The sequence below is a fragment of the Ursus arctos genome, unplaced genomic scaffold (genome assembly GCF_023065955.2).
Source record: "Ursus arctos isolate Adak ecotype North America unplaced genomic scaffold, UrsArc2.0 scaffold_34, whole genome shotgun sequence".
Classification (NCBI taxonomy): Eukaryota; Metazoa; Chordata; class Mammalia; order Carnivora; family Ursidae; genus Ursus; species Ursus arctos.
In genome coordinates this window covers 26,762,092-26,776,006 of record NW_026623030.1, presented here as the reverse complement: position 1 = coordinate 26,776,006, position 13,915 = coordinate 26,762,092, and the positions used below count along the sequence as shown (strand labels likewise).

General features: G+C 49.2%; 1 protein-coding gene across 1 annotated transcript in view; it reads right to left on the bottom strand.

Annotated features, from left to right (window-relative positions):
- TMEM132B (transmembrane protein 132B) overlaps positions 1-13,915 on the bottom strand; it is a 356,834-nt gene that overhangs the window by 84,021 nt on the left and 258,898 nt on the right. The window contains exon 4 of the mRNA XM_044389799.3: positions 2,688-2,874. Coding sequence (XP_044245734.1) covers positions 2,688-2,874 — 187 coding nt within the window. The remainder of the gene's footprint in view (positions 1-2,687; positions 2,875-13,915) is intronic.

Genomic DNA, 13,915 nt, shown 5'->3' with positions numbered 1-13,915 from the left:
AGGTACTCCCTGATACGCATGGTAGGCAGAATTCTCCCCTTGGCAGCTGTGGGTCTGGGGAGCAGCTAAAACAGCTGATTACAAGAAGAGGAACTACCAGCTGCGGTCCCAAGGCAAACGTTATGAAACAGCTCTGGTCCCCTGGGGTCATTTTAGAGCCACTCTTCACAATGACCCAAGAGATAGACGGTGATACACAAGACCACTCAACCATCAAATCCAGGCGCTTTCCTACCAAGAGGAATTAAAGCCCAATGCAAGAAACCATCCCTAAGTAAAGATCAGCCAGATGGGGAGCGCCGGGCGGCGTCTAATCGTCAGAGACACGCCGCGAGCATGACGCACATAAACCCATCCTCCCCGGAGCAGCAAGGCGCCCGATGGCACCTGAAGGGAGGGAATGGGGGTGGCTGAGGGAGGGCAGCACAGAAACCTCCCGACATCCACCGGACTCCACGCCGGGCCTGTCAGTAAGACACAGGAGCAGGGAGGCCCCCCAGGGAAGCGCTGACCCCCGCAGAGAGACTGTCAAAGCCAACCCGTGATCTAGGACCACATTCCAAATGCCTGCTTTTCCTGCTCAGCCAGGCTCTTCTGTCCTGTGTGGGTTTCAGCAGCTCCTCCTCTCCCGGTCCCCTGATTCTGTCCTGTCCCCACTATGAGCCCTGACCCCGTGAGCGACAGCACACTCAGCCTGGAGCTGTGAGTCAGGTCTTCAGGCAGCATCGTGAGACAGGATGTCACCATAGCCAAAGAGCATTCGTGTGTCTGTAGCAAGGGTCTCATCAGGAAAGGTGATCCCAAGAGGTAAGACAAGCAGCACATCCCCCGAAGCCCAATAACAACAGAATAATTGTCCCCACTGCCAGGCGTTCTCCTCAGAAGGGGACCTAGGGCGAGATGCTAAAACTAAAGTTTGGCCAAGGCTAGACCTCTGCAAGTGCTGAGTGCGCCATAAACAATGCATAACCAATGGCCACGCGGCGTCTGGTAAAGCTTTTCTACAAACATGGGCGGCAGGCTGGATTTGGTCTGTGGGCTGTTGTGCTTGGCCAACCACGGGTCTATAGCCCTGTCCTGGTTCCAGCTTCCTCTCCAGCTCCTCCCAGAACCGGCATCTGCCCACCAGAGGAGGGCACAACGCTCTCCCTTGAAGAACTCCCAGTGAACGAGTGCTGCACATTAAGCATAGAGCACCATCGTAAGGGCTCAGAGTAAAGATGTAACCCAACCTCGGCCAGATCAAGGTTGATCTGGAAAATCAGAACAGTCTCATTCTGCCTTAAAATCCACATCCATCCATCTCCGCCCCTTAAGAGGGCCATTTCCTGCTCATGTGGCTACAAAAGCCAAAATGCAGATCGCTGCTGATGGGGGTAAGCTCCATGAGGATAACTTTCACGAACTAGGTGAGCCCAGTAGCTTGGATGAAAGCAAGGGGTTCATTCATTCGCTGACATTCATTCACAGCATATAGTAACTATCTTGGGCACTGTTCTAGGTGCTGGGATCACAGATGTGAACACAACTGACCAGAATCCTACCCTCGTGATCTCACATATAGGAAGGAAACGGATGATAAGCCCTGCACCTCCAACACCCATGACATCTATGAAGAAGATGAGATAGGGTGGTGGTGTGCACAGAGAGTGATGGGTGAGGGGAACAGAGAGCTAGTTCTGGCCAATGTGGCCGGGGAGGGTGCATCTCTTAACAGTCAAGGTGAAGAGAAGGAGCCAGGCATGGGGACACATAGGGAAAGTGTGTTTCGGGCATAGACAAGAGTAAGAACACAGATACGGGAACTGCAGACTTCATTGTCAGGTGAAAGGCTTCACCTGCAAGGATCTTAACTCTGGTACCCAACTTGAGTATGGATGATAGAAGCACCCACAGACTGCCCGAGAATATCTGGGTGCTGACCCCCCACACTTTGGTCCCAGACAGGAAGGCTGAAGCAATGCAGAATATTTCCTGTTCCGCTGAACATTTCCAATGTGAAAAGGGTATTAGGACTGTGGCGCTCCCAGGGACTGATAATCCCCATGGCTCACCAGCACTGTCCTTTCTACATTCTGGAACCTCATGCATGACCCTGTTCTCAGACATGGCCCCTGAGCCTGGTCGTGAATGGGGCTTCAACCAAGCTCAGAGGAAAAATCTGGCTACCTCCAGGCCAGGAACAGAAACGGAAGTGGTTTTATGGACTCTGGGACCTTGTGCAGGCTCCGCCGGTCAGTTCCCAACAAGGCTGCTTCAGTCCATCGCATTTTCAGCTTGCCCGTCCCCATGCTACCTGGGAACTGCCCCGTGAGGCCGAGCGGCCAGGGCTGCTCACTCAGCGTGCAGAGTGCTGCCCCCACACAGACCCCTGGTGCATTCCACTCAGCGCAGCACTTGGTCCTGATGTGCGCCGAGATGGAGACCACAAAGAACAGGAGCCCCCAGGAAACGTTCACCAATATCACAAAGGAGAAGAGATTTATGGAAGACCCCAAATAGTTCCCAAAAAGACATTATGGAGAGCAGGTAAATAAAATGTAACCTGAGTGTATTTCCCTTGCTTAAACCTTCTCATCAAGTGCATAAAAGATAACAAATTATAAAACACTTCATGTTTCTTTGAACATTAAAAGCACTCCAAGAAAACCTCTTGGTGACCCTCTTCTGAAGTTCAAATTTCTCACCATTGCAAGAGGGACGATGCCCACAAAGGACGTCTGGCTGACGAAGATCTCGGACACGGCCAGCTCGCTCACGGAGTCCTCCACGGGGTACTCCACCTGCCAGGTGATGGGCTGTGCCCCGGCCAGGCCACTGCTGTTGTCGATCCCAAAGTCCACTTGCAAGATCTCATAGAAGGAGCCATTTACCCTGGAAAACAAACACATGTCCAAGTGTGATTTAAAACCTGCGACTCAGTAGAACATTGAGAAGGTGACAAATTGCCACGTTCCTCCTTGCCAATCCAAAGAGTGATTGCCAACTTCAACAGATCCCATGGCAGTGGGGACAGAGCCTAATTCATGGGCTGTCCGCCAGTGACCCGCAACTCCAAACGGGTGGGCAGTCCCTCTGCAGGGCTCAGTGGGAAGCGGACTGTTCTCCCTTGAACGAGCAGGTCAGACAGCTCTCCCCACCCCATGTGTGCACACACCACCATCCAGCACGGCACACAGCAAGCGGCCCCGAGCCTCTTGTCTGCCGCTACCATCACGCCATTCCTGAGGCACAGCCTGGACTCTGGCTACCTCCACATTTACTTAGCTGTGTGTCTATGGACAGAGTTCAAACTCTGAGCTTTAGGCTTTGAGGAGAACCACGGTGACCTCACGGGCTGGTGGGAGCACCATGAGACCAAGCATGGGAAGGGCTCCATAGTTCCCTGGTTCACTACATAACTATGAGAGACACATAGGAAGCTACAGTGATTCCTCATTTCATGACCCTGAAATGGGATGAGATGGAAGAATCCACCTGCTGAGGGCTGAGGCCCTCACTTCATTCATGAGTGGCTGCACCGCACATGTGTTTGGAGGAGGGGAAGAAGGTGGATGGGACACATAAATGTGAAAAAGACCAGCGTCATTCTCAATATTTTTGTACACAGGGAGCATCTTGTCATTGACAGGGATGTTGTAAATTGTAGGCTGACTATGGCACCAATAGCAGAAGTCGCTGAACAGAGAGTTAAAACAGAAGCCATCCAGCGTAGGATTTGTGAATGACTCCTGTTCTGTAGCCTTTTCCATCACCCTGATGCTAGCTTTATCCCCAGCCAAGGAACGTGACAGCAGAGCGACCAATTCATGGTTCCCCAAGGCCCGAGTCACACCAACCAACCTATTCCTTTACTGCAAACGGGCCTGCCTGGACCAAAATGGGCTTGGAAGCCTCTGGCCTGTCTTTCGGGGTGTGGGCAGGGTCTGCAGAAAGGGCTTGAAAATGAACCTGGGCTTGCTGCTTGCCCCCCAGAAATCTCCTACCACGGACAGCTCACCCTCCCACTTGCGGACTTGAGAAGAGGGCAAAAACCACAACTGGATGGTTGGAGGTATCCAAGTGGTACCAGAAGCAAGTTTCAGACAGAGTAATGGTATTGACAGAACTGACCTGCCCAATATGGAATTCCACCCAAATCAGAATCACACCAGACTCCAAACAGAACTGGTCGTGTCCAACCCTTTCCCATGCAGCCAAGGTTTTAAGAAGCTCTCTGTCTGTCCAACACTGTGGCCACTAGCCAGAAACGGCTATTCAAATCGAAATATAAATTTACTATAATGACACAGCCGGGTGTCCCAACTGAGCTTAAGCTGGGTGTGGGACATGGGAGCTCTGAGTCCTCCAGTATCTATTTGTCACAGTGTTCTGCACGGGGAGGACAGACAGTGTGTGCATCATGCATGAAGATCCCTTGCTTCCTGAGAAGACAGGGCACACAGGGGAACCCCCACAGGGGACCCCGGTTTACCTGGGCATCTTTAGTGAGAAGGCAGAGCAAGGGGAGGCTAAGGGCTGATTCTGAGTTGCCGAAGGGATTTCAGGGTCTTAGGGGCTGAGGCCCTCACTCCAGCCACCCTCATTCCTCTCCCAGCCTGAAGTCTCCTCTCTGGTCACAGGAAGTCCTCACTTCTCCGTCTGTTGAGTCTCCTCCTACAAGAGACACTCGGTCCTATCAGACCAGATCTTCGATTCCTCTTTGGGCTGCACTGTGCTTGGAACCATGACTTGGGAGCTGCTTCTTAATACCTCCTGGGATCTTAGCATTCGGTAGACCTCAGCAAGGCAAATGCCAAGAAAGTGAGACCCCCAGCAAGAGAAGAAAAGGAGCATAACTTTCTCTGTTCTCGGCAATTTAATCCTGCTAAATCTGCACTCTGGTCTTGGTGGTACAGAAGCAGCCAGTCTTTGGGCAAAGGGGGAAGGGTCTGTGTGGGAGGGCCAGCCCCCCTCTTCCTTCCTGGACCCTTCCTGCTCCTCTCTGACTGTCCAGCCCATGAGCTGGACCAGCTACAGGAATCTGCCCAAGTCCAGCTATAAACGGAACAACAATCAACTCAGAGTCACTTTTATGCACAAGTTTTTATTTTAAGTCATTTCCCTCAAACCGGAAGGAGATCTTAACTTTCCAGCAGCTGGCATGCTTGCTAATAAGTCCATTTCTATGGAAATGGGTTTATAATTATTAACTTTACCTGTTCCTGATCTATCCTTGATAAGCCTTTCAAATTTAGAAAAGTGCTTTATGATCCTCTCAATTTAATAATTACCAACTGCCTTTGAGGAATCTAGATCAGTATTCCGGCCGTGAGATATTCATTAGATATTTTCCCCTGGGGTGGAGAAGTGTGTGTGCGTGTGTGTGTGTGCATGTGTGCACGTGCGTGCACGTGTGTGCTCAGAGGAGTCAGGTAGGAAACACTGCTTGGCTGCTTCTCCCCTCGAGGCTGAGCAGACAGCATCCTCCCAGAAGGACTGGATTCCCAAAGCCCTGTTTCCCATGGAAGCCTCTGCTTTTGGTAAAGCTAAGCCTCTTCCCTGGGACCCTGGGACCCCTGGGGTGGGGCTGAGGCAGCTTTTGAATGCACAGTGTGGCCGCAGTTCAGACACGCCAGCAAGAAGGAAAAGGAGAGATGGGGGCAGGGGAGGAGTATGGGGGACCCAACCCAGCAGCTTGTCCCCAAGAGCCACAACTAGTCATTTCTCAGCATATAACCCATGATGACAATAAGGCTGTTTGGGGAAGGGAGGGGAGAAGACAGGGAGATGGGAGGAGGAAGGGAGGGAGAAATAAGAGAAGTGGGGAGAGAGAGAGGGGGTTCAAAACCTTGAACTCTTCTCCAGCAAGTTGTGCCATTTACATCGACTATTACCCTGCAACCCCCACAAACTTCTGGATGGTTCTGAGCTACCAGGCTGAGATGCTGAAGCCTTCCCCACATGAGCTTTTCTAGAAATGGAGCAAGAGAGGTTGACTTCTGTCAGGGTCTCTATATTAAGAGCCATTCTCTGGCATTATGTTTTTAAATGACCAAAAAGCAAGGTACATACTGACCCACGATCACATTAAACAAATGTCTCAGAATAGGATTTGCTGGTTCCTCACAGTGAATACAAGAAGGCTGAACCCTGACTTCCCCTCTAGACTATTCACTCCATGGGGACAAGGATGTATCCATAGCAGCTGACACAGGACCCAGAAAATTGTAGGAATTCAGTGCATATTTGTTTAATTCACTGAACACTCTTAAAAGGTCCAGTAGGATACCCTGTAAAAATCCAGGGGGGTGTCATTTGCAATCTGGGAGACAAGGAGCTATCAGTCAGCTGAATTTTGAGCCATATTCTTGTGCCTGGTTGGCAAGTATGTTTATACTTTTTGCTCTGAGAATGTATGCCTGTCTCCACTACCACAATGTAATTCTCTTCTTTGTTTTTAAGACTTTGTTTTTTCACGGCAGTTTTAAGTTCACAGCAAAATTGAGGGGAGGGCACAGAGATTTCCCATAAAACCCCTGCCCTCCCCACAAGCTTCCCCCACTATCAACCTCCCCACCAGATGGTACATTTGTCACAATCAATGAACCTACAACGACACTTCGTCACCACCCAAAATCTATGATTGACATTACAGTTCACTCTTGGTGGTGTACATTCTATGCGTTCGGACAAACGCATGATGACATGGATTCACCAATATGATGTCACACAGAATATTCTTGCCATCCAAAAAATCCTCTGTGCTCTGCATATCCATCCTTCCTCTGCCCAATCTCTGGAAACCACTGATCTTTTACTGTCTCCATAGTTTTGCCTTTTCCAGAACATCCCATCATTGGAATCCTGGGGTGTGGTATGCAGCCTCTTCAGACTGACCTCTTTCACTTAGTAATATGTGTTTGAGGTTCTTCCACATATTTCGTGGCTTGACTTGACAGCTCATTCCCTTTTAGTGCCGAGTAACATTCCGTTGTCTGGATGAACCATGGTTTATTTAACCACTCACCTGCTGAAGGACACCTTGGTGGGCATAAGCTTTCAGCTCCTTTGGGCAATATACCGAGGAGCATGACTGCTGGGCGGTATGAACCTAATTCTTCAAAGGTCAACGCCTATTGTAACACTACAGTCACTGTGGTCCCTGCCACATTCATTTACGCAGTGACATTTATCAAGCACATATTATGTGTTAGGCACTGAGAATTCATTGGTAGACAAAACAGATAAGATCCCTGTCTTACTAATCAGGTAAATAAATAAGGTAAGTCCTGGTCATAAAAGATGCTATCTTAAAAATAAAATAGAATTAAATTTCTTTTCAAAAAGCTAAATAAATTTTTTCAATTTTTAAATACAATTTTAAAATAGTCTATTTTTATTTTAAACCAGAATATAGATTACAACAGGAGACAATGGAAGGTGTTCAGAGCCTGCCCCTGTAAGGAACTGACATTTGAGCTGAGACCCAAAGGATGAATAGAAGCCAAGAACTCTTCAGCAAATGTTTGTTGAATAAATGAGTACATCTATTTTAAACTTTAAAAAAAAAATCATGGGAAAAGTTTATCCCAAACCATTCAGCATGAACACAAGGTGCTAAATGCAAGAGAACATATATTCAGTCTTTGTTCAAATACCACCTGCTCAGTAAAGCCTCTTCTGACCACACCATCTCAAGTTCCATCCCCCGTGCCTACAGTTCCGACCCCGTTAGCCAGCTCCATGCTTTCTACAGCTTTTACCTTTTCACCTACTAAGTGATTGGCTAACTCATTGGTTATGTTGATTCCCTCTCTCTCTCTCTCTCTCTCTCTCTCTCTCGCACACGCACACCACACACTCCTATGAATGTGGGATCTTTGCCTGCTTTGCTCATTATTGCACCCCCAGCACTTAGAACCCTGCCTGGGACATAATTGGTGCTCACTCAATGTCAACGAATATCCAACAACAGTTGGAACGAGATCTCAGAGGAACATGTGCTCAGTGAACCTCGAGACCGGATGATGGGAGAAGACAGATTGGCAAGTCAGGGAAGGCTTCCTGGAGGAGACTGGCCTCAGGCTGATCTTTGAACAACAGGCTAATAAGACAGGCAACTACCACAGCCCCACTGGTTGGGGTCACTCATTATACCCTTTCCCCTTCGGACATGCTTCCCACTCCCTGACTGCCCCCCACACCAGTCCTCCCAGAGAGGAAAGAAGCAATCACTGCTCATCAGTCCCCTCAAAGGGGCAGAGGCTCTGTAGTCCCTCTCCCTGCCTGTCACGCAGCTCTTTTCATCATGATCTAATGGCCAGCTCTCAGAATCTGGCATGAATAAATCATCTCTTTCTGCAATTCCATAAAATCCAGGCACTACCTCCTCATTTCTGTTTTGTCAAAGGCAGCACGGCCTGAGCTTGCTGTGGGAAGAATGTTTCAGGTTGACACGTCGGGCAGCGGTTGGCAGTCAAAGGTCTAAAAATATTTAACAACCATGAGTCTTGAGCAGGGACTTATAATCTTTCAGACTCAAAACACTCTCTCCTCATTGGTTTGATTTCCTGACTTCTCATCATCAAATTTTTATATAGAACTTGGAAAAAAATTCTGAGACTATGTCAAATGGGAATAGTCCAAGAGTTGAGGTTCCTTTATTGCATTTCCGGTTGACGAGGAAAAGCTAAATAGAAAGCCCAGAGGTTACAGCTTCTCCACTGGGCTGCACGTGGCCAGAGCCATACTTCATGAACTGCCCCCACTACCGTGTTTTTACAAAATTTGAACCAGCTGTCAATATTTTTAAAGGCAGAGAATCCACATACAAGCTCCCCCAAAGAAATGGGATTTTTGGCTTCTTTGGGAAAATGGGGAGACCAGGCAATACTACCCCACATCCTCATATGGCAACCATCAGCCGGGGCTACAGAATGCTATCCCCACCAGCGGGGCTGAAACTCTCCAATAGGCTACTTTATTCATTTATTGTGTCCCTCAGGTCCTTACAGACATTTGTGACCTTCTAGAAAACACCTTAGGAACTGTGTTTACCACTCGCATGATGCCTCCTCCTCCTGGGAATGTGTCTCCCCCCACCCCGCCTTCCTGCGTGGTATTATCCTGACACCCAGCCCCTAGCCATGGCTCTGGCCTCGGTGCTGAACTCTGACCTCAAGTGGGTGACGAGCGCTTCCTAGCAATGTGAAATCCTAGTAGAAAATTCCCAACTTGGCACAGAAGAAGTTCACAGTGTCCAGAAACAAGCTGTATACAAATGTTCATTGTAGCATTTTCCAGAACAGCCAAAAAGTGAAAACAGTCCAACTCTCCAATGGGCGTTGACTGCCGGTGGGTAAGGAGTTTCTTTTGGGGGTGAAGAAAATGCTCTGAAATTAGGTAGTGGAGAGGATTCCACAATTTTATGAATCTACTAAAAAAACCGCTGGATTGTACACTTCAAAAGGGTGCATTTTATAGTATGTTAATTATAACTTAATTTTCTTAAATTAAAAAAAAGAATGAGAGGAAAAAATCATGTCGCAAAAGGATCTGTATGACATAATACTTTGTATAAAAATGGTAAGCACATGGGCAACCATTCTCTATATAGCTCATATTAAAAAAAAAAAATGCACGGTGATGATAATGTCCACTTCAGAGAAGAAAGAGAATGAAACCAGCAAGGCTACGGAAAGGCTCTGATTAGATATGTACTAGTTATTTCTTTTAAAATGTGAAGAAAATAAAGTCAGGTAGTAAGAAAAAAAGAAGCTGGGGGTGAAACAATGAAGGTGTGTTATAGTGTTTTCTGTACATTTGTCTAATCAAGGAACATTTTATTTAAGGATTTATTTAAAAATAGAAAGCTACGAGCCTCCACCCTCTCTCGTTTGTTTTCTTCTCCTTTTGTTTGACTCTCAAATCCGTGTTCCCGCTGGCAGCCGGCCGACACTCTCCATCTGCCTCCTCAATCAGCTCATGAGAGGGCGGCCAACCCATGGCCCCGCTTCCCAACCCCAGGAAAAGGGAAGTATATAATCTGCTTTCTTTTTCTTTTTAAATATTTTTCAGTCCCTCGCAGGCTGGTAGGAGTGACTGAAGCTTTGCTTACCAGCATTTTCCCAGAGCTGGAAGCAATAAATCCCGGGAACGAGCGAACACTCCGGCACCCCCACTTTCCCAGCCGCCAAACCAACACCCTCACCTCCAGCTTATTTGATTTTATCAGCATCACCATGACAGGCCCGGAGACAGCTAAGACAATTGCCACAATTAATTTTTTTCTTGCCTCTGCTTCTCTCTTTCTGACAACATCCCCAAAACCCTTCCAGGAAATGCCAGCCCAGAAACCATCTCTCGCACCGACTTCTCAGATACAACTTTTCCGAGTCGGCCCCTCTGTTCCTACCTATGGCCAACCTTGAGGGAAACTCTTGTTATAGAAAATGACTTGTGGAATCCACTGCTGCTAGGTCCGCCTAAAGAGAGGCAAAGGCACGCTGACTGGCGTGAGAGAGAGCACTGGGGGCTCTGGCCTGTGCACAGGGCCAGGCGTGGGGTCTTGTTAGCTCTCCTCTGTGTTCCTAAGACATTCTCGGCCGCACCTAAAAATGGAGTTGGGAATCATAATGCTAATTTATTATTATTTTTTTTTAAGTAGACTCCAAGCCCAGCATGGAGCCCAATGCGGGGCTCAAACCTACAACCCTGAGATCATAACCTGAGCCAAATCAAGAGTCAGACGCTTAACTGACTGAGCCACCCAGGTGCCCCCCCATAATGTTAATTTTTAATAAACAGTGTTTAATAATATTATTAATAAACATGTTAATTTTTGGGGCACCTGGGTGGCGCAGTCTTTAAGCGTCTGCCTTCGGCTCAGGGCGTGATCCCGGCGTTCCGGGATCGAGTCCCACATCGGGCTCCTAAGCTGGGAGCCTGCTTCTTCCTCTCCCACTCCCCTGCTGTGTTCCCTCTCTCGCTGGCTGTCTGTCACATAAATAAATAAAAAAAAATCTTAAAAAAAAAACATGTTAATTTTTGTATAAATAATACATTCCTGAGATTCCAACTTCTAAAAATACAAAGAAGACAACAGTGAAATGTCCTCCTTCCACTGCTGCCCTCCAGACCCCAGCCCCTCTCCCCTCTGCTAACCAGAGTTATTGTTCGTTTTCCTAATGGCCCCCCAGAGATGGCTGTGCGTCCGCGAGCATGAACACGTGTGAGGCTCTGCCTCATTCTCCCACACACGGTGCACACTGAACACTCTGTTCTGCCTCTAGAGCACCGCTCTCTGACCCAAAGGGAAGCGAGAGCTCTGGCATTTCTCCTCCCTGACAGTGGAAGCCCCGCCAGGAAGTGCGGACAGAACCGGCCACCATCCGGCCACGGGGGCCAGGCGGCAAGGGCAATCTGCCTGCGAGCCCAGAAGGATTGCAGTGAGCCGCGAGCTGCATTCCTGGCGCTAGCACAGGGAAAGCCCAGCTGAAGCAGGTCACACTGTGGGGCGGGGAGGAGAGCCCCCAGCACTGACCATGGTCTGCCCCAGAGCCCATGCACGAGACGCTAAGAGTAACAGTCACCTTCCTGTGCCTGCACATTACTGAGACATGACAATGTCCCCAGCTCTGTGCTAGGCCCAGTTACGCACACAGAGGGGAGGTGAAGAGCAGAATCACACTCGGAAAATTCTAGTTACTTTTCAAAGAGTCTGCTTCTGAGCAGAAACCTTCCTCCTGCCATGTGGCCCAGGATTACTCTGCACCTGTACTGGGAAGGGCCTCATTAAATGGGGATTCTTCTCCTGCCTAACCGGCGGGTTGGCTCCTCCAAGCGAGAGCAGCTGCTAATGAGGCCAGGGTCCTGGGGTCGTGCCCTGTACGTGCTGGTTAGCTGGGTTCTTCCAGGTGGCCGTGAAGAGCATCTCTAAGTCGGGCACCCCGCGGGCCACCCTGGTCACCAGGACCCAGCCAGCAGCCACCATCGGTGCCAATTTATTCCTGGTCCTGGTGTTTCCCCTGCTGAGATACGGGAGCAGCATTCTGCACAAAGGATTACGCTGGGCCTTCCGTTTCAGCGACTGTGACAATCGGCTGACCAGGGCTGTGCTCGTGGCCGACCCAGCAAAGATCAGGCCGGAGCTGGGCTGCCTGCAGCACTCGATCAGAGGGATGCCCACATTCACCAAGGGCAGTATTTAAAGGCCGCAGACATCTGTAAGCGCCAGGGGAATTCACTGCTCACAAAGGGGTGGGGTTTTAAGGTGTAAGAATCATGGAGTTTTACCTACCACTTGGACTTTTCTCCCAAATTTGAGACTCTTTCATCCAACTGCCTACTGGACAGCTCCAGTCGGGTGTCCAACAGACATCTCAGACTTGATGCCGAACTCCCTCCCTCACCACGACCACCCCCACCACGTGCTCTCCTCCATCCACCCTTCCAGTGGCTCAGGCTGACGCCTCATTCATCCTGAACTCCTCTTTCCTCGGTAGCTCACATCCCGTCTGTCCAGAAAGCCCACCAGTTCCACCTAGGAAACATACATCTTTAATGCCTTCACCGCCCCCCCACCCCCGTCCACTCCTCCCACACTGGTCCCCACCACCGTACTGCCCGACACAGCAGCCAGAGCTCTCCTGTTAAATCAGAAGTCAGCTATTTTCACTCTCCTGGTCAACATCCTCCAGGAATCCTCGTCTCATTCCCATAAAAGTGCAGGTCCTTCCAAAGATCCATAGGCCCTACACAGCCCAGAACCCCTGCCCCAGTGCCTGCTACCTACCTCCCTGACACCTCTGCTGTCCCCTTGCTCACTGCTCGAGCCGCACCGGCTCTCCCTTCGCCCTGGGCCACTTCTCCCCATGACATCTGTACCCCGTACCCCTCACCTTCAGGACCTGCCTCAAATGTTAGCTTCCGAGCGAGGACCTCTTTGGTGACCCTGTGGAAAAACCCATCTCCCACACTGGTGATCCCTGTCACCCTCCCCTGCTTTTTCTGTATAGCACTTAACAGCACAAACTTACTGTATTTTATTTACTAGCCTTGTCTATTGGCTGTTTCTGTCTCCTGGATTGTAAACTCAGGGGGGGCAGGGATTTTTCTTTATGTTCCCTGCAATACCTCCAAGACCTAGAAAAGTACCTGGCCTACAGGAGGCCCCCCATAAGGATGTCACGAATGAATGAATGAGCTGTGCACCTTGCAGTTCGTGCGTCGACACCACACTTGTACAGCGTCCTCAGAGTGCACGTGTATGTACGTTTGGATCCCCGTGTGTGAGGCACGCCTGTCCATCCTTGGCTGGGTCTATCCACCCATTTTTCCATTCTCTCTCAACGTGGATATTCCCCTACAGCACCTTCACTGTCCTCCATAACAGCATGGGGAAAGGCTGGGCTGTCTGAGAGTCAGCTTCCCTGCATGGGGACTTCCTTCAGTCTCGAAGTCATAAAATGGGAAATTCCCACAATGCTCTTCCCTGTTTCCAAGCGTCTGCTTCCTCAGGTCACTCTCTACACCCTTTAGCCAGCTGTTTCTGCATTATCTCCAGTTCGTAGTTGTCCACTGTGAGAGTGTAACATGACAGCAACTCCTCAGCCATCACTGCACTGGGAATCATCAACGTTAATTTTTTTCATTGTGGTAAGAACATTTAACATGAGATACACCTTTAGCCAATTTCAGGTGCACAATACAGTACTGTTCACTGCAGGCACGGTGTTGGAGAGCAGACCTCTAGAACATATTCATCTTGCATCCAGTGCTAATGTTTGGAATGCAGGCACTGTTACGATGGGCTCAATAACAAGTGAGGACTACGAGGACCATTTTTCCAAGGATTATCACAAATGATAATGATTATCAGCTTTCTCTAACAAAGTAAAATATTTACCCTTGATTCGGACATTCCCAAAGTTCA